The sequence below is a fragment of the Triticum urartu genome, chromosome 3A (assembly GCF_056163025.1).
Source record: "Triticum urartu cultivar PI428250 chromosome 3A, HENAU_Tu73, whole genome shotgun sequence".
NCBI lineage: Eukaryota > Viridiplantae > Streptophyta > Magnoliopsida > Poales > Poaceae > Triticum > Triticum urartu.
The window spans coordinates 186,589,558-186,608,142 of NC_141875.1; the positions used below are offsets into that span (position 1 = coordinate 186,589,558).

At 49.9% G+C, this 18,585-nt stretch overlaps 3 protein-coding genes and 1 pseudogene across 5 annotated transcripts; 2 read left to right on the plus strand and 2 right to left on the minus strand.

The window, feature by feature from the left end:
• Nucleotides 1–320: 320 nt before the first annotated feature.
• On the minus strand, nucleotides 321–1,234 carry LOC147979140 (uncharacterized; annotated as a pseudogene).
• Nucleotides 1,235–7,193: 5,959 nt separating this feature from the next.
• Nucleotides 7,194–8,610, plus strand: LOC125548269 (uncharacterized). The gene has a single exon (XM_048711919.2). It carries the CDS (start codon nucleotides 7,469–7,471, stop codon nucleotides 8,366–8,368), a length of 900 nt encoding a protein of 299 aa, XP_048567876.1. The 5' UTR covers nucleotides 7,194–7,468; the 3' UTR covers nucleotides 8,369–8,610.
• Nucleotides 8,611–9,944: 1,334 nt separating this feature from the next.
• LOC125541459 (replication protein A 14 kDa subunit-like) lies at nucleotides 9,945–12,426 on the minus strand. 3 transcript variants are annotated; one of them, XM_048704869.2, is made up of 3 exons: nucleotides 12,268–12,426; nucleotides 11,228–11,488; nucleotides 9,945–10,332 (listed from the first exon to the last, which is right to left on the minus strand). In XM_048704869.2, exons 2-3 carry the CDS (start codon nucleotides 11,484–11,486, stop codon nucleotides 10,268–10,270), a joined length of 324 nt encoding a protein of 107 aa, XP_048560826.1. In that variant the 5' UTR covers nucleotides 11,487–11,488; nucleotides 12,268–12,426; the 3' UTR covers nucleotides 9,945–10,267. The 3 variants fall into 3 exon arrangements, with proteins under 3 accessions (XP_048560826.1, XP_048560828.1, XP_087402874.1); XM_048704871.2 differs by having other exon boundaries at nucleotides 12,272–12,423; XM_087546748.1 differs by lacking the exon at nucleotides 12,268–12,426 and having other exon boundaries at nucleotides 11,228–11,519.
• A 2,062-nt stretch (nucleotides 12,427–14,488) lies between these two features.
• Nucleotides 14,489–17,423, plus strand: LOC125541460 (uncharacterized). Its single transcript, XM_048704872.2, has 6 exons — nucleotides 14,489–14,798; nucleotides 14,879–15,083; nucleotides 15,495–15,978; nucleotides 16,058–16,162; nucleotides 16,249–16,636; nucleotides 16,719–17,423. Exons 1-6 carry the CDS (start codon nucleotides 14,567–14,569, stop codon nucleotides 17,222–17,224), a joined length of 1,920 nt encoding a protein of 639 aa, XP_048560829.1. The 5' UTR covers nucleotides 14,489–14,566; the 3' UTR covers nucleotides 17,225–17,423.
• Nucleotides 17,424–18,585: the final 1,162 nt, after the last annotated feature.

Consider the following 18,585-nt stretch of genomic DNA (forward strand, 5'->3'; position numbering starts at 1 on the left):
CGCCACCAAAGCCCAATTAAACCCATCGGCCTTTGATTTGACCCGAAACTTAACCACAAACTCTCCCATGACCACACTCCGAACTTCCAACGAGTCACACTTAACCCCGAGTAGAACCCCTCCTGACCTTCCTCTCGGAGGTAGGCAGTGCCAGTCAAAGTCGATACCCCCCGATAACATGCTAAGAAATTGGGGGGTGAAATTATCCCTTCCAGTCTCGGACAGGCCAATAAAATCCGGCTGATATTCAATAGATGCTTCCGCTAGAAACCTTGTTTTAGCCAAGTCTTTAAGACCTCTGCTATTCGAAAAAATTCCTCTCATATTTCATCATGAAATTTTTTAGAGGTACGGATCCTATCACTTCTACGCACAGCCGAAACTGGATAAACCTTCTGTTTCCATTTCCGCTTAGGCTTATTCTGATCCTCCCGCCGGTCCTCAGAAACGGGCTCTGGGGAGGGGGAGGTAACCTCTGGAATATCAACATGGCTCGAGGCCGTAGGGGACCCGACTCCCTCTACTTCCTCTGTCTCAGGAAGTGAAGGGGCAAGATCCGCACAAAAACTATCAAGAGCCCTGACACCCAACGCATCTATCTCAGCATCATTCATGGGTTTAACAGCTGCTATGTTGCGAATCATTTCCAAAGCGCGCTCCGCTTCGAGATCAAGAATATCATTAACTGATTTAGTGATTTCACTACCATTATTACCTAGTGAAACCCCTAATTGATTTGCATTGTGAATAATCTCATCATTGGAAAAATGAAGAATGGAATTTGATGTATTGACTGACATACCAATAGTGACCTCAATGTCACAAAGCTTGGCCGCCCGCATAGCGCACCTTAGCTGCATGTCATCCACATCTGGCTGCTCCTGGAGACGACTACTCACTCGCCGCCCCTGAGAAACAGGATCCTGTTTGGGGTAGGGCCTCCTGCCCGCCCCCAACCGAGCTCAACTGAATTGGAGCAACCGAAGAGTCACCAAGAGGCCTCGAAGCCTCCCGCGGCATCAGCCGATGCCCGGATCCCGGGGACGCCACGGGAGCCCCACCAGCCACGGGCGGAACCGTAGCACCTGAAATGTAGTGCAAGCAGGGCCCCTGGCTGCCAACCCCAGGCAACCATCCCACCAGGGTTGTCGTCACCGGTGTCGGTGCCACCAGAGGCGTCAGCGGGTGCATCGCCTGAGGGGTAGAAAGGGGTGCGCAGGCCTCCTGCCCGCATGCCCCTGAGAGGTCCTCCGGTCCCCCGCGGGAACCCATGGCCGCCGATCCTTCCTTGGGCCCCTTCAGCGGAGATGAAGAAGTCGAGGAAGAGGGCTGGGCCATCTGCCCACCTCCTCCCGCCACGGCGTCCAAAGCAGGTGCCACCTCCATCGTACACAACGGTGAAGATGGGGCAATGGCGTCCTCCTGTCCACCGACTCAAGCCTGTCCATCTAGCACAAACAAAGACTCACACCGCACAACCACCGGTGGAAGATGTTCAGTCGGATCGTCCAAATTAACTCGATCACTCCAAAGACGAGGAGGCGCGGAGAACGCCCCCAAGGATCCTAGCTGCAGCATGTTGGTCGAAGTAGAAACCGGAGACTTGTCATTACCCGGCTCTCCTGCTTTACATGAAGTGGAAGGCCCTCTAGCCTTGTCAACATTGTTCTGTGCATTATCCTCCTGGTTCCTGGAGTCATCTCCACCCTCAGAAGTATCCATATGTTGTACCTCCTCAAAGTCCTGAAACAAGTTTGGATCCTCATACTCAACATCCAACAAGTACACCATGCCCTCATGAGTCCATCTTACCACATCCGGCAAGAACTCGATGTTAGCCACACTAACAAGCAAACGTGCCACCCCATGAGCGCGTGTGAAGGGCATATCCACCTGTTCCGTCTTGCCAAGCAGGGATCCCAGGCTCCATGTGACCAAGAAATTATCCAGTGGTTCAGATGGCGCCCTCGAGAAACGGACCCAAATCTAATTCAACAGCATACCCTGAGGCTCCTTCTTTTTCCACTCATCAAATTGCAACACAAAACTTGTTCCAGTGACTCTACACATACCAAATTTGAGGATTCTCAACTGATCCTCTTTAGAAGGAAACTCCACTTTGTAAGTCTGATCTGATAACTGCAGCAAAGACCACTAAAAATTACCCAGTGCCAACTCCCGTAACTGCTGAATAATCTGAGCTTTAGTCAGAGGGCCATGAACCACCTTCACCACACCTGGGAAGGAGGTTTCAATCACGGGTGTCACAGGAGCCACATTTGGTGACTCGAAGAACATCAACTCTGAGCAACAGACCCCATAGATGTTAACCGAGGGCTTGGGCCCTAAAAGAAGCGGACACTCAGCCGCCGTATGCTTCAGTTTTCGGCATAAATCACATAACTCAGCAGAGCATTCAGCCATAATGTGTCCCGGTTCACCGCAACGAAAACAGGTCAACTTTTTCTTCTTAACCGCCCACTTGGACGGTTTGTCACCATCGGACTTTTTCATACCTTTGTCAGACGCAGTATCACCATGCTGAATGGGCTCCGGCACCGTCACATCGGCCAAGGCCCGAATAGTCTCCACCGCAACCGTAGGTAATACCGAACCATGAGTAGGCGTCTCCTCTAGGCTCGTCTCTGAACCTGTAGCAGCGGGCGGAGGACGCGGAGGAGGAGGGCGCCAGTAGCCGCCACGACCTCCGCGGAAGTGGCCCCGGAAACGGTTATTGGGGCCAACCGCTCCCTCCACAAAGTTTCCCGGCGGTTCTTGAAAACCTCTACCGCCAGCCCCGCGAACTGTCCAAGCATAGCCGCGCCCACCACCGGTAGACGACGAACCTCAATGGAGGCCTTTTCCGTAGGCATTAAAACCATCGTCTCCCCACTGTCCACGAGGAGTATTACGGCTGTCTCCCGCGAAAGCTCCCGTACCGCGGCCACCCGCCCCATGATCAGAACCACCCCGCCCACCGGCCATCTGCCTAGGCCAAGTGTGTTGCGGCGGGGGGGGCGCAGCCCTGGGCGGCGGCGGCGCCGCAGCCCTGGCAGTAGGCACCGCGGCCCGCGCGTGCGCCGGCGCGGCCGGAGCCGAAGCATGCACCGGAACAGCTGCGGAAGCCCTGGCAGCAGGCACCGCGGCCCGCGCGGGCACCAGCGCGGCCGGACCATGCATCGGAGCAGCTCCAGCAGCCCCCGAGGCCGTCTTCATCACAGGCGCAGTCTTTGCCGGTAGCGGAGCCTTAGCCGCATCACGAACCCGCCGACCGGCAACACCGCGAAATCGCCGGACGGGCCAGGAATCTTCCTCGCACGCCCAACGGCAATAGCAAGGAAGCCTTGTCTCTCGTGGCGGCGAACCCTAGAAAAAGCGCCGCTGCAGAATAGAGGAGACGCTCGTGCATGCGACTGGACTCGATCTGATGCCTCCTCATGCACGTCGGCCTCCTCAGGCAGATCGCAGGGAGCCGGTTTTGCCTGGGCCACAGACCCCACTAATCCAAGCCCACCCGCCAACATCTCTCCCAGGCCCAACGGCCCAAGCGCAGGCACGGCCACGTCGCGGCCCGCCGCTTCCAGCCCATCAGAGCCCAGCAACATATTCAAACGTGTGGTCCGCTTCGCTCGGATCACGCACGATCGATCGATCGCCGGCGCCGGCGTCTGCGCCGCCGACGGCCGCCGTTGCTTCTTCCTCTTCACTATCTTCCACGACCCTTCCGTAATGAAATCTGATAAAATCGGTTTTGGAAGACTCACCTTAGGGCCCCATCCACGGCGATATAGCCGGCGTCCGTCGATGAACCACGCGTCTAACGATTTCGATCTTGTCCTCTGCCCGCAAGCCACTCCTCGCCGGATCGTCGGACGGAATCGCCATGTCCACCAGCAGAGCCACCTCTTCCTCAGGATATCCCACCCGCAGGGCTTGCAAATCGCATCAGATGGGGTGGGGGACGACGTGCCCTCAGGCCCGCCATCCGAATCGCCATCGTCGTCGTCAGAGTCGCCGGTGCCAGCCTCGGCCAGCGCCCAAAACCGGCCCGGCGGAGTTAGCAGCGGCGATCCCCGGAGTCAGCCCCGAAGTCGCCCCCCGAGTCGCCATCCCTCCGACGATCTCGCCACCTGAACACGTTTCTGCCTATACGCTTCAGACTGCGGTAGTAGGTTGCCGACCAAATTCTAACCCTGACCTCCAACAACCACGACTCCATTCCTCCAACGTACCAATGCAATTCAATTAGGCTCCACAAATAATCCGCTCTAATTCGTCGACACCTGCTATATCTGGTGGCAAGAATACAGCGACAACGATGGCCAGAAAGAACAAAAGAAGAGGAGAAAAAGATGTGATAGTGCCCTTAAACTAATTCGAACCAGTGGTTTCGATTTCTTTAGTTCCCCGTTGATTACAGATTAGACGAAATTTATGCTCTGATTAATCCGTTGTCGTCTTCAACAGCCGACCGCTGCGCTAAACATGCCGGCCTCACTGCAACTAACCCGGCAGGGCCCGAGAAGCAATCGTCGGCAGATCGAAGATGGATCGGTCTCTCTCCATCCAAATGGCACTTTTTTGGACTTGCAATCCAAGGATGGATTACTTCGGCCTGCTGCAGTTAGTTAGGGTTTCAAAATGCCCCCGGAAAAAAGACAAAGGATATAGGATAGAACTTTATGTTGTATGGTCAGAGCGTACTGCGTAGAGCACACAACACGCCTGGGCACCATTTTGGAACTGCAAAATATTTTTGGGAAGGATCAAAGTTGGCACAAGAAATTCATATGTTCAAATTCGAAACAAAATGTAGAACTTTGGTTGGCTGGTTCCGAACCTAACCATCAAAGCTAGGGATATGAGTTGCCATCTGTCTTTTTCAATCAACTAGTCGGATGATTGAAAATCAACCTTTTGAAAAACAATAAACTCAACTACCTTGGTTTCATATTTCTAACACAAAAGTATTCCCACGTATTGACATATGGTGCTACAAATGGTGGCATACGGACGGACATCGACATTGAAAGGGTATGGTAGATATTTGTCCCATCTCGTCCAATCACACGTCTCCGGCATTGAACAGGCGCAGACATCGGAGACGCGTCGCGGACGGGTCCTCGACCGGCGCGCCGCTTCAATGGCAGAGGCAGTGAGAGGTCGCGTTCGCCCTGAGCCGTCTTCAAACGTTGAGCGGCACGCACTACAGCGGCATGATTGCGGGGAGCTGTCACCGGACGGGCACGTGCGTGGGCGAGGGAGGAGGGGTTTTGGTGGGCCAAGGGTGTCAAAAGTTGACGTGGAATTGGTCCAAACTCCGGTAAAGCACCTCGTGTTTGTCTCCAGTTTGCGAGAGAAATCGCGTCCGGACCATTTTGAATGACTTTTGCTGTCCGGACAGCACGGTCCGGACACATGCGGGAGGTTTGCGGGTTGGCATTGAAGATGCCCTTAGTCCACATATGATACTATAAATATTATGATTTCTTAAAAAGATCATGATACGCTAGGCTTACCACTGGTCAAATTATGATGTTGCAGTCCAATAGAAACTTACGAGAGCCGTGGGTTTATGTCTGACTAATTTAGATGGGGCTGTCAAAGAGATGCACCCGCAATGTGTTTATGTCTTGGTCTCGCCCTGGTACCTGGATTGAACTTTGGTTTAAGCACCAACGACAGGCTCCGTCTCTGCTCGGGCGAGTCGCCAAAATCCGGGCGTCCACTACGAGCCATTTTAATACTACTACTGACCAGCCACCGTCCGCTCCTCCGGTACGCCTCGCCGTAGATTGCTCGCCTCACTCTCTCTCGCACACACCTGCGCGTCGTCTCCCTCTCCCTGATCGTCTCGGAAAAAAATACTTTTGTTTAGCGTTTCTGCGTGGCAGACTGGCAGGCAGCGCCCGTTATGCGGCCTCGTGCTCCTCACGATCATGGGGTTGGATCAACGAGTCGTGTTGGTAAATTTGCTACCTAGGACAAAGTGATGATGTGGCATGTAATAAATGTGGAGAGAGAGCAAAATTGTATATAGAATAATCAACAACCTTTGCACAAACTCCAAGATGAAATAGAGAGCAATCACATTTATTTTCTCATCATCTATTGGATACCTTAGATACAACCCATTGGAGTAGTTGTATGATAGCTTATTGGTTGATGACTGGACATTTTATCAATAAGACTAACATACAACCTGTTGAAGATGCCCTAAACAACGGTTTGACCCCATCCCGTATAGATTGAAGGCGCTGGCTAGGTTATTCTTTCGAGTTCAAACCGTTGAAAAAAGTTGAGGCATTGGGATGATCCATATAGTGAAGGGCTAGAGGCTAATTAAAGATGAGTTTAGTTTACCCGAAAAAAAAAGAAGATGATGAGTTTAGTTGACACTAGCCCGGCCCTCGTTTTGCATTTGAATATATGAGTTTTCATTTTGGATTAAGATATTACCATTTTGCGAAAAAAATTCTCCAAACTTTCCATATAAGTGTAACAATGGTTGTACACAGATTCTCATTGGTAACAAAAATTATAACTAGGTTCTTAGACCATCTAGCGACGACTTCATGCAGTGGGATGATCTGAAGGCGTCATCGTCATCATCCCTTCTTTATCAAAGCCGTGCAATCTTTGTTGTAATAAACAATCGAAATGTTATTGTATTAAAATCTTAAAGAACCAACACATAAGAACATTAACCGCCCCTGACGATGAGAAGCATGGATTGAAATAGCCATACTTGCAAACACACCAATGAAAACAAGGGTTAGCCGAATCCAGGCAGGCCCACTAGAGATGGATGTCAATCGGACCCATGAAGATTCACTGGGGACCAGCACTGACCGGATGATCGCGGAGGGCAAGGAATTTGTTGAATTCTACCGCCGAGAGTTCTTGTGGTCATGGGAGAGCACTGGTGCATATTTTTCATGCTTTGCCTATATGGCTTCACTCACATATTAATTCTTTGCAAACCTCCCAAACGCAACATGACTCATGTTGTAAAGCACTCATCATGCAAATCTTTGAGCGCAACATGGCTCATGATGCAAATCTCCTAAGCACAACATGACCCATGTTGTAAACCTTCGAGCACATCATGACCCATGTTGCATACCTCGTTAGGTGGATCAGACCGAGCGCAAACATAACATGTGTTCCAAACCTTCAAGCGTAACATGGTTACAAGCCTCGTCAGGATCTCACGATGGATCCAACGGCTGGCGGCCCAGTCGATCATTTGAAAACATCAGTCGACCGACCGGTAGGATGAAAAAACAGGTGGTTCTACTTGACCAAAGCCCCACGAAGCCACGTACCAAGACACGCAACCCCGCCGTTACATATACCGCCCGCTGCCCCTCCACGATCGGTCCTCCCCCGTCAGTCTCGTCTCGCCGGCTCGGCCCCTCGCCTTCGCCGGAAAACCTCAGACGGCGCACTGCCGGCGTCGATCGAAATGCAGGGCCACGCTGACAGCGAGAGCGGCCTCGCCACCGCGCCTTCCAGCCCCACACGCTACCTCTGCTCCGGGCGAGACGGTGAGTGTGACGAAGACGGCGGAGGCATCCATTACTTCTTCAGCGCCCCGGCCAGCCCCGTGCACTACATCCTCCGTTCGCCGCCAGCGTCCTCCGCGTCGGTCCACTACGCTCCCTCCACGGATGGAGACTTCTGCACGGCCCCCGGCGACTTCGAGTTCGCCGCGCGCCACCGCGGTATCGACGGCGCCGGCGCCACCACCACCATGAGCTCCGCCGAGGAGCTGTTCCTATCCGGCCGCATCCGCGTAGGTGGCCTCTCCCCCATCCGCCAAGAAACGGATTGCAGGGAGCAGCAGGGGGAGGACGGTGAAGACGAGGGCGGCGTCGAAGGCCGCTCGCCGCGGCCTCGCCGGACCAGGTCGGCTTCGCCGCCCCGGAGCCCGCGGCTCGCCAAGACTGCAGAGCCTGCCGACTCCTTGGCATCAGCGTCGTCGTCATCCTCCTCCTCCTCCTCTTCCTCTGCCAAGACCATGCGGCGGAGGATATCGCTGCGGGACCTCCTCGGCCGCACCTGCAGCGATCCCTCGATGAGGCCGCCGGCCCCTATTACCACCGCCGCCGAGAGGTCAGGATCCTGGCTGCCATCTATCTGGCCGGCGCGGGCCAAGAAAGCTCTGCCCTCCCCGGCGCCGCAGCCTGCTCGCCGGTCAGTTTCGTCGGTCAGGGCAGCACCGGGCGGCGCGGGGCGCGATGAGGCGCCGCGGCGGCGCACAACGTCTCTGCCGTACCGGCAAGGCCTGGTTCTTGGATGCCTCGGCCTAGGAGCCCGGAGCTACGGGCTCGCAAAGTCCATGCACCCCCTCTCCACGCGGTGATCTCGGCACGTCTGGCAAGTGGCGAGGCATAGTTTCAGGGCTTATCTGAAAAATATTTGATGCGCTTTTATCCCCAGTGCAAAATGGAAACAATGTTATGTATACATCGCAAATACAGTATGATTTTGTTCAGCCGGCTCAATCTTTGCTATGTGAGAGTCCTTTTATTTGATTGAAGGATAATTGTTACCCATATCAATTCCTTACTTCATATTGTAAGGAATAAACATCTTTGTCCTGAATTTCATTCTCCACTATTCGTTGTGTTTCGTGTTACTCTCTCCGACCCATATTACTTGTCTTAGATTTATCTATGATACAAATCAGATTGAGTACATTTTTTTCTTACTCCATCCGTCCAAATGTAATGTGCATTTTCCCTATTTGTTATAAAGGCTCTGACAAACAATCCTGCAAACAAAAACAATTACTGGATCAATACTGCAATCTCATGTATGCGGCTTTTAATACTACTACAAGTTTAATGCCATTAATATTATTCACATAAATCATATATTAACAAAGTAAATCACAATTAAAACCTTGTTTTAACGAACTAAAATGCACCTTACATTTTAAATAGAAGGAAGTTACTGAGGTCAGCAACAAAAAGATAGAAGAAGGGAGTTACTACATATCTAAAGCGCGCCTTACATTTGTATACCTCTATTTTTTGCGAGTCCCGGTGTCACACACCATCAAGAGAAGTGACAAATGGCGTAATTCAAAATCGTAGGCATCTTCTTTCGAAAACCAAATGGCGATGCTATTTTTTCTCTGTGCATCATGATGGGGACTGTACTTGTTCTCAAAGTTTTAGTGGCATTGAAGCCTTTGGCCTCTTTGGCTTGTGGACGATTTAAGAGGTTTTCTTCTAAATCCCTATTGTCCCTTTCCATAAGTAGTTCCACAAAGAGCTGGTTTTTTCTTCTGTTCTGTCTCTTTGATTTTGTTATTATGTTTCCTAGTGCAATCATGATCCATTGAATCCATGGTTTCAGTACACCTTTTATTGGGGTAGGAGAGTGGCATCATTTTTCAGTTTTACATCACGAGTGGTTACCTTGCTGTCAAGTTGGTGTCGGCAGGGGCTTCTTGATCAATTTTTCTCTCAGTTCAAAGGAATGATTCACATCTAGTCTAGTTAGTGAGTCGCAAGTTCATTTTCTTGGCTTCAGGAGTGAGCCTGTCTGCTGAAGGCGACAGGCTGTTTGGTGGAACGGTGAAAAGTACTCAAGAATGCTACGAATTGCAGGGAAAGGATTGATACTCCCTCTGCAAACAAATATAAGATTTTTTAGATCACCACTTGATTAGATCATAAAATTGGTCTTGTGCTACACTGAACCTGGAGGAAATTTCAACTGATAATCCAACACCAACCAAAAAAGCTCGCTTGAATTCACCACCATCAGTTTTGTGTGGCTTCAGACATTCAGTATAGAGTTCACAAATCATGTTCAACAGGACCTGTTTGATCAACAGATATATTTTCCAGCAAAGCATTCAGCTTGGAAGTAGTCTGGACTATGATTCTATGAAGGATTCATCAGAAATCATCAAGGTGCATTCGGGATCATCACACACCATCTGCAAGATAGTAACATAAACCTTCCAGGGTCCAAATCCATGTGATAGCAACATAAAGCTTTGTTTTACTTTGCTTAGAAGCAGCAAAAGCTATAGGCTCTCCAACTGCAAGGGGCGCACACACACTTGCCCTCATACAGCTACTACATAGATTAGGTTAACATGTCCTGATAAGTGCGCAAAGTTGACCCTAAGTAACAGATTACTGATGCGAGTGAAGTAACATTTGAACAGATCTTAAAGCGGCAAACACATCATCGATGACGAGCATGCTTGATTTTCCAAACATCTTCTGTGTGATGCTGAATTCTACAGGAACAGGTAATTGTACTTGTCGTTCGCAAGCTTGCATAGCCCGTTGAATGCCACACCATCTGCAAGATTAACATGGTTGGGAGATCAATGAGGTTCTGAAAAGAGATAGATAATGTTGGATCACAAACAAAGATGTTGACTCAAGAAAAAGAAGGTCTAAGTAGAATTATTTCTGTGTGTCAGAAGTGCAGAATAAAATAATACAAAAGGCAGAAATGCCCTTGTTAATGAAGATGTCTTGGAAAGCTGTCATAAGAAATGCTGCACTGGTGAGCTAAATAAGTAAATAATCCTACTTATTCAGAATGATTGCTCATAAGCTACAATAAATTCTCTTCCCATGATAAATAATGTTTGCTGTCACCTTGACATCAATCCAAATATGATGGTCAAGTAATAAATGAGGCACCATTTCAAGGATGAAGCTAAGTTAATTAGAGCATCTCAAGAAAAATAACTAGGCGGATACTCGTCCTGCCCAATAGATTAAGTCAGTTTTGGCTTTACGGTTTTGGTTGTTCCAGAGAATAAAGGGAAACAGCTTCTAAACTTAGAATTTAGGTAAACACAAGTAGTCACCTGGGTTCCTCCGATGCTCTCAAACAAAATTAGATTTGAACGAGACATGCATTAATATATGTTGACGTAAACAAAGAATAACAAAGCCATGCGGTAAGTAGCAACCGGTTCAGGAACAAAGCTCATTCATAGAGTACTGAAAATGTATGCTTCATATTCATTCACCTTCTCCTCACTGATCTAAGGTGGTAATGGAACATCAATATAGGTACAGCTCCTCTTATGTCTATGGAATTATGTAAAAGGAAACAAAGTTGAATTTTGAAAAATTGAAAGTCAAACCTCATTGCAGCAAGAAGAATTAACCAACAATCACATTAATTGTAGTGAAGTGCAAAGAAAGACACTATAATCCAAAGACACATCAAATCTCACCAAAGTTTTCACCAAAATCAGTGCAAGATTCAGCACGGATGGACAGGCTGCTGTCAGCGATCCCAATAACCTCGATGTAGTGTGGTGGTTCAGGGGCACCAGAAGCACCTCTGATAGTCAACTGATGCCCATCAGTGGACAGCCCGAGAAGAACTCCACCTTCATTGTGTTGGACTTGAACCACTGTGCGCACTCGTCGCCCAAGAAACGTCTTCAGAGTCTCTCCATTGACAAATGGCGAAGGAGCTGAAGTATCCATCTCTGCATGGTGTGGCATCAAACTTATCAACTCAATTCAGCATTGTCATCAGATAGCATGGAGAATAAGTAAATTGACACATCTCATAGTCATTCCATCATGCCAAGCAACCACATGGAAGAAGATTACACATAGTGCCCTGGCAGTGTAGCTAAAGCTGTGGTACTGATAAGATGTAACCATGCTACAGAGTATCAGCCACATAAAACTTTTAGGGATGAGCTACATGCTGATTAACCAAACAGTTTGGCGGCTATCATAAATCATAGCAGAACCACTACGGCCAGTGACAGCATCCACAACTTGTGTTATCAAAATCTGCTCATATATAGCTGACAGAATGACCTCTCTAAATCACATGCTTGTTCATAGCCCTGCATTTCATTGGTTTCCGACGAGGGCCATATGCACATCAGATCCCTACGCTACCGTGGATCGATCTCGCACTCTCTGTAGAAGTAACTCAATCATATCGATCAATTGATAGATGTATTAACAAGGTCATGCCAGAAACAAATCCGGTAAGGAGCGAGAGCTCCGATGGAAGAAAGGAATCACCGCCACCGAATGAGACCACCCACAAAATTGTGTTTCCGGATTCGATTGGTCACGGCAAGCGAGGACCGATTTAAACTGGATGCGACTCGGTCGGATCTATCCAAGCAAGCTGCGCTAGGGGCTTCCATGCCACGGCAGAAGAAATCGATGGGGACACACCGATCCCGTAGACCCGTAGGGAACGTGAGGCAGGAGAAGGAGAGGGGGGTTCGAGATGTCGTACCCGCCTTGGTGAGAGCAGTCGGCGGGTTCGGCGGCGCTGAAGGGTCCGGCGCTTCGGCTTGGCGGCGGCTATGGAAACTGGGAGGTTTGGGAGAGAGAGCGAGGGGGCTGGGCGGGCTCGAGATGAGTACTTGCCAGCGGGAGCCGCGGGCGTGAAATGGGCTGGTTGGATGGCGCCAACGCCGGCCCTGCCAAAGCTGAGCGCGCCAATTTTTGGCGCGCGATTTCGCCGCCGCGGGCTCGGCAGGCTCTGGACGACGTGTGAACACTTTTATTTTCGTGTATGTATTGTTTTATCTTGCTCATCCACAAAGCCCAACAGCCAACATACAAACCATTCAACCCAAAACTGATTCTTTACATGCTTCTACAATAGTCATGTATTCTGCTTCGGTGCTACATATGGGAGAAACTACTGGCTATAATGTTGACTTCCAGCTCACAGCACAATCATCAATAATGAAAACATAACCTGTAAGGACCTCCTCTTATCTAGATCACTAGAAGCAAAATCTAAATCCACGTAGCCAACAAGTCCCTCGCTAGCCTTGTTGAACTTCTAATAAGCATAGGAAGTGTCACGAACGTACCTGAAAATTCAGTAAACAATCTTCCAGCATTCTTTACCAGGATTAGACATGTATCTATTGACCAAACTCATCGCGTATGATAAATCAGGACGAGATCATGCTCGAGCTCAAGGTCATGCATAGCCACAATACAGAAAACTATACGAATAGTTTGCTCCCCCCTCGGATGATCATGACCAGCACCATCTTTAAATCGTCGTCATCATTTTCTTTGTGTACCTCCTCGGGAAAAGAGTCTTTGAAAAATGTTTCCCACAACATCTTCATCTACACTATGCAACGGGCTAGTACTCAAATTGAGCCCATATATGAAGAAAACCCGAGAAAATGAAAAAATGCATTGGGGCAAATCGTCAAACACCTCACGAGTGGAGAGAGGTGACTATCGCGCTACCGGAGTTGGTGCATCGGCGAGGTTGCTGGAGATAAGATGGGATGGGGAGAGGCATGGGCACAAGGGGAACCAATTCCGGCCTTGCAATCAACCTACGCATTTGCTGACGAAGTCTGTGACGGCTCAACTTTGACGGCGGGGTCGATCGACAAGGGGATGCGGGTTGGACACCAAGAATTCGCGCGTAGGTCGCATGTGGGCTCTGCTGCTCCGATGGATGTGTGGACGTGAAATCGAGGCATCGTAGTGGCCGACGAAGGGGTGGAGCTCGAGATGGCAGTGGAAGGCAATGGTGACGAAGCCCACGGTGCTTTCGCTCTTGTGTCAGGGTCGATCTATGAGGGGCATACAAATTGGACATTGAGAGCTCGCGGGTGGGCTCTCGGTTGCCTTCTTTTCCTCTAGCGGATGTTTGTGCGAGAAATCGGGGCATTGAAAAAGACGTTAGAGGGGTGGTACTCGCGATGTTAGGGGCGGTCGAGAAGGGGAGACGAGTTGGACGATGGGAGCTTGCGCCCAGAGCGCCGGTGGCCTCCCTGCTCCTGCGATGAATGCTTGGGCACAAAACCCGAGGCGTCGCGGTGGTGGGTGGGACTTGGGACGGCGGTGGAGGGTAGCAGAGTTGGTTTCAGTCGCGGTGTTGGCGGATAAGGAGAAGGCGTGGCGAGTCTGGCAGTGGGGTTTTGTCAAAGGTAAGCGGTGTCGCGGAAGGAGATAAAAGGATTGAGAAACCTCCTCAAACTGCTTAATTTTGGGAAGGAAGGAGGTGTTTTGAGGAGCAACCCCTATTTCTTGTGAGAAGTTAACGGTTTTGAGGGAAGATCTACAAAATGTTTAACTCTCAAACATAAAATTTTCAGGGGGTGGAAAGAAGATTTGAAGAAAGGGCTGGAGATGCTCTTACTGAAAATCGGATAACCCACTTATCATGGTGCAAGCTTTTTATATATAGTGATTTTTTTTGAATTTTTATATATAGTGATATTCAGATGGTTCAAATGCGTCTAGGAGACCGTGAGGTTAGCTTTGACTTTTCCCCTCTTCTTTCACACTGAAGATGCCCTTAGGTACACTCCAATTTGTACTCTGCTTAATCCACAAAAGCTCTTGAACAAAGCAAATCAACGTGGTCGTTGGGGCGTGCGTGAAATTTTATAACTGCCATAGCCGGTGCTTGGTCGCTAAACTGGCCCATAAGTATGCACGGATGGCGAATGAAAGGCAGAGTGCTCCTTCACACTGCTAGCTACGTACAACATAGTACTCGTACAACTTTACGCCTGCACTGGCAGGTCGAGAAGCACCCGAGCTGGGCCATGGCGTTCCTCGGTAGCTACAGGGCGAGCGTTTTGCTGCTCCTGACATGCGCTAGTTGCATTTTGATGCCGGCGGCAGCCGACTATGCCAAGTACAAGGACCCGAAGCAGCTGCTCAACAGGCGGATCAGCGACCTGCTGGCGCGGATGACCGTCGCCGAGAAGATCGGCCAGATGTCTCAGATCGAGCGGGAGAACGCCACCGCCGACGTCGTCAAGGAGTTCTTCATAGGTACTCCGTGTCGTATATGAATTTCACGTGCATTTTTCTTAGGGTGCGTTCAATTTATCAACGGCCCGCCCTGGCTGCAGGCAGCGTGCTGAGCGGCGGGGGCAGCGTCCCGGCGACGAACGCGACGCCGGAGGCGTGGGTGAGGATGGTGAACGAGATGCAGAGGGGCGCGCTCTCCACGCGCCTCGGCATCCCCATGCTCTACGGCATCGACGCCGTCCACGGCCACGGCAACGTCTACAGGGCCACCATCTTCCCGCACAACGTCGGCCTCGGCTGCACCAGGTACCTAGGTCAATAACGTTAATCGATCAGATCGATGGGTTCTCTAATAGTACATGATCAGATCGATGCACTAGTTAATCATCTTAAATTGAACGGCTAGCTTATATAATGTTCAAGTCTGTCGCTCATATACTAGCTGCAAGACCTAGCTACCCCAAGTTGTTTTTTGTGTTCGATGTTGCATTATAAAAGTAAAAGAAAATTCAAACGAGGAGCTCGCTCACATCTAGCACTACTACGTTGCACTTGCACGGAACCCACTTGCACCTACGTACACATAGATTCAAAATCATAAGTGCAGTGTTGTACCGATGGTGAGTCCAAACAACAGTTGGTTTGACACGAGTACTTCTGTTCACCACGGCGGTCTACTCTGAGGTGAACTCGGTCTTAATGCAACGTTTGGTCCAGGGACCCGGAGCTAGCGAAGAAGATCGGGGCGGCGGTGGCGCTGGAGGTGAGAGCCACGGGGATACCGTACGTGTTCGCTCCGTGCATGGCGGTGTGCAGGGACCCCAGGTGGGGCCGCTGCTACGAGAGCTTCAGCGAGGACCCTAAGCTGGTGCAGCAGATGGCCTCCGTCATCTCTGGCTTCCAGGGCGAGATCCCGGCCGGCGGCCGCCGCGGCGCGCCCTACGTCGCCGCCGGGCAGCGCAACGTCGCGGCGTGCTCCAAGCACTACGTCGGCGACGGCGGAACGGCCGGCGGCGCCAACGAGGGCGACACGGCGGCCACTTTCCACGACCTGCTCAGCGTCCACATGCCGCCCTACTACAGCGCCGTCGCCCAGGGCGTCTCCACCGTGATGGTCTCCTTCTCCAGCTGGAACGGCGCCAAGATGCACGCCAACCGTTTCCTCATCACCGACTTCCTCAAAACCACGCTCAGATTCAGGGTCTCCGATCGACTTCTTCGCCGTGCATTTCTCTCTTGTAAACATGGTTCCTCTCACTCATCTATGTGTGTTTCTTCAGGGTTTTGTGATTTCGGATTGGGGAGGGATTGAAAGGATAACGACACCTAAAGGTGCCGACTACATGCTGTCCGTCAAGCTGGCAATCATGGCCGGCATCGACATGGTGAGTGAAGGAGTGCACTGCTACTGTTACTGTCAGTGTACACAACAAATCAACATCATTCATCCGGTCGCGCCTTTTCTTTTCAGATCATGATCCCGTACACATACACGGAGTTCATCGACGACCTCAGCACCTTGGTGCAGAATGGAACCATTCCGATGAGCAGGATCGACGACGCCGTCCGGCGGATCCTCCGTGTCAAGTTCACCATGGGTCTGTTCGAGAACCCCTACGCCGACTTCAGCCTCGCCGGCGAGCTCGGCAAACAGGAGCACCGCGACCTGGCGCGGGAGGCCGTGAGGAAGTCCCTCGTCCTGCTCAAGAACGGCAAGGCCGGCGAGAAGCCGCTGCTGCCGCTGCCCAAGAACGCGGGGAGCATCCTGGTCGCCGGCAGCCACGCCCACGACCTCGGCAACCAGTGCGGTGGCTGGACCATCACCTGGCAGGGCGTCGCCGGCAACAACCTCACCACCGGTAATGCACAATGATAGCGCGCCGTGCCATGCCAAGCGGCAACCGATCAACTGAATGAAACTAACAACGTGAACGCGCGCAGGGACTACGATCCTGGATGGCATCAAGCACGCCGTGGGGCACGGCACGGACGTGGTCTACTCCGAGAACCCCGACGCCGGCTTCATGCGGCAGAACAAGGCCCGCTTCGACTACGCCGTCGTCGTCGTCGGCGAGCCGCCCTACGCCGAGTCCTTCGGCGACAACCTCAACCTGACCGTGCCGGCGCCCGGCCCCAGCGTGATCCGGGACGTGTGCGGCAGCGTCAGGTGCGCCGTGGTGCTGGTCTCCGGCAGGCCGCTTGTCGTAGAGCCGTACATGGACGCGATCGACGCGCTGGTTGCGGCGTGGCTGCCGGGGACGGAGGGGCAGGGCGTGAGCGACGTGCTGTTCGGCGACTACGGGTTCAGTGGGAAGCTGGCGCGGACGTGGTTCCGCTCGGTGGAGCAGCTGCCGATGAACGTCGGCGACGCGCGGCACGATCCCCTGTTCCCCTTCGGGTTCGGGCTCCAGACACGCGCGGCTGCTGACATGGAAGCTCTGAACTGATAGATGCGCCTGCCGCTAACTGAGGGAAACTCCGCTCGCAGTGGTTTAAGAGAATTAGCTACTCCTGTCGCAACTAATTTATTATTCATCAGATGATCAGAACTAAAATTTTCGTGTAAACTGTTTGCTGTGTGTCAGTGTCGGGCGCGACCATCAGAACTAGACGTTCCCCTAAAAAAAACTGCTCTAGACGTCTCCCGTACGGATTCCCAATTAGCAATCGCCTACGGGGCAACGACTACTTTTTTTTTTGAGGGGCAAAAGGGATTTTATTAACAATGTGCGGAATACAAATGATATGGGCAATATCCCTAGCCACAAGTGGCGCCCGACTGCAAGAGAAGTAGCAGCCTTAACCAAAGCATGAGCTTCATAGTTCAACTCATGAAATTCAAAAAAAAATATATTAACAAACTCTAGTTCCTCCATGCGGTCCTTTATCTCGTGCAGGTCCGGTTAGTGCAGTTTGCTGGTTGCGCGGTGTAGGTTCGTTCTGCTCCGATTTTACGCATCCCTAAAAACATGCACCCATTTTCTTTCTATTTCATTTCATTTTGCTTATTTATTTACATTTATTTTGTATCTTTTTAAATTTTGCACTGTTTTTTTCATCGTTCTACATTAGTTTTCTTCTTTTTTCGGTTTTCTCTGTTCTTATGTTTTTTTCTTTTCCTTTGTTTCTTTGTTAGTTATTATCGCTTTTTTTAACACATATTTACTTTTATCATGGTAACCAATGTACATTTGTAGAGCACACAAGAATTTTTTTTATACACTGCTAGAAATTTATGACGCACATTTTTTAAATATATGCTTTTAACACTTTTTCGATTAAATGGTAACATTTTCCAAATACATATTATATACTTTATAATGGAAATAGAAAATTTTAAATAACACATACATTTTTTACATTGTGTACACATTTTTAAATTGAATTTTTTTAGAAACACCTGAATATTTATTTAAAATGTCGCATACAATTTTTAGTGGAAATGAACATTTATTGACCTATGCGAACATTTTTTTACATTGTCTGTAATATTTTATTAAATGAGATGAACCTTTTTTTTGAAATGTGGGAATATTTTCATAAAATGGCATGTATATTTTTTAGTGTTGCAGATCATTTTTCACATTATGCAAACAATTATTTACATTGTATACACATTTTAGAAAAATCACGTACATTTGTTGAAACACAAGAACATTTTTGAAATTTTCAGGAACATTTTAAGAACTGCACTAACAAATTTTATACTATGTTAACCTTTTAAATTCGTATTTTAAAATTTATGAAATACATTTAAAATTTTAGTACATATATGCATTTAACTTAACATAAATAAATAAAATAGGGA

What these genes read in the sequence shown, in the direction of transcription:
- LOC125548269 (XM_048711919.2), top strand. Translation starts at nt 7,469, where the DNA reads ATGCAGGGCCACGCTGACAGCGAGAGCGGCCTCGCCACCGCGCCTTCC.
- LOC125541459 (XM_087546748.1), bottom strand. Translation starts at nt 11,504, where the DNA reads ATGCCACACCATGCAGAGATGGATACTTCAGCTCCTTCGCCATTTGTC. An exon ending in TGATTTTGGTGAAAACTTTG is followed by an intron (nt 10,333 to 11,227) that starts GTGAGATTTGAT and finishes TTAATCTTGCAG; the next exon opens with ATGGTGTGGCATTCAACGGG.
- LOC125541460 (XM_048704872.2), top strand. Translation starts at nt 14,567, where the DNA reads ATGGCGTTCCTCGGTAGCTACAGGGCGAGCGTTTTGCTGCTCCTGACA. An exon ending in AAACCACGCTCAGATTCAGG is followed by an intron (nt 15,979 to 16,057) that starts GTCTCCGATCGA and finishes GTGTTTCTTCAG; the next exon opens with GGTTTTGTGATTTCGGATTG. An exon ending in TCATGGCCGGCATCGACATG is followed by an intron (nt 16,163 to 16,248) that starts GTGAGTGAAGGA and finishes TTTTCTTTTCAG; the next exon opens with ATCATGATCCCGTACACATA.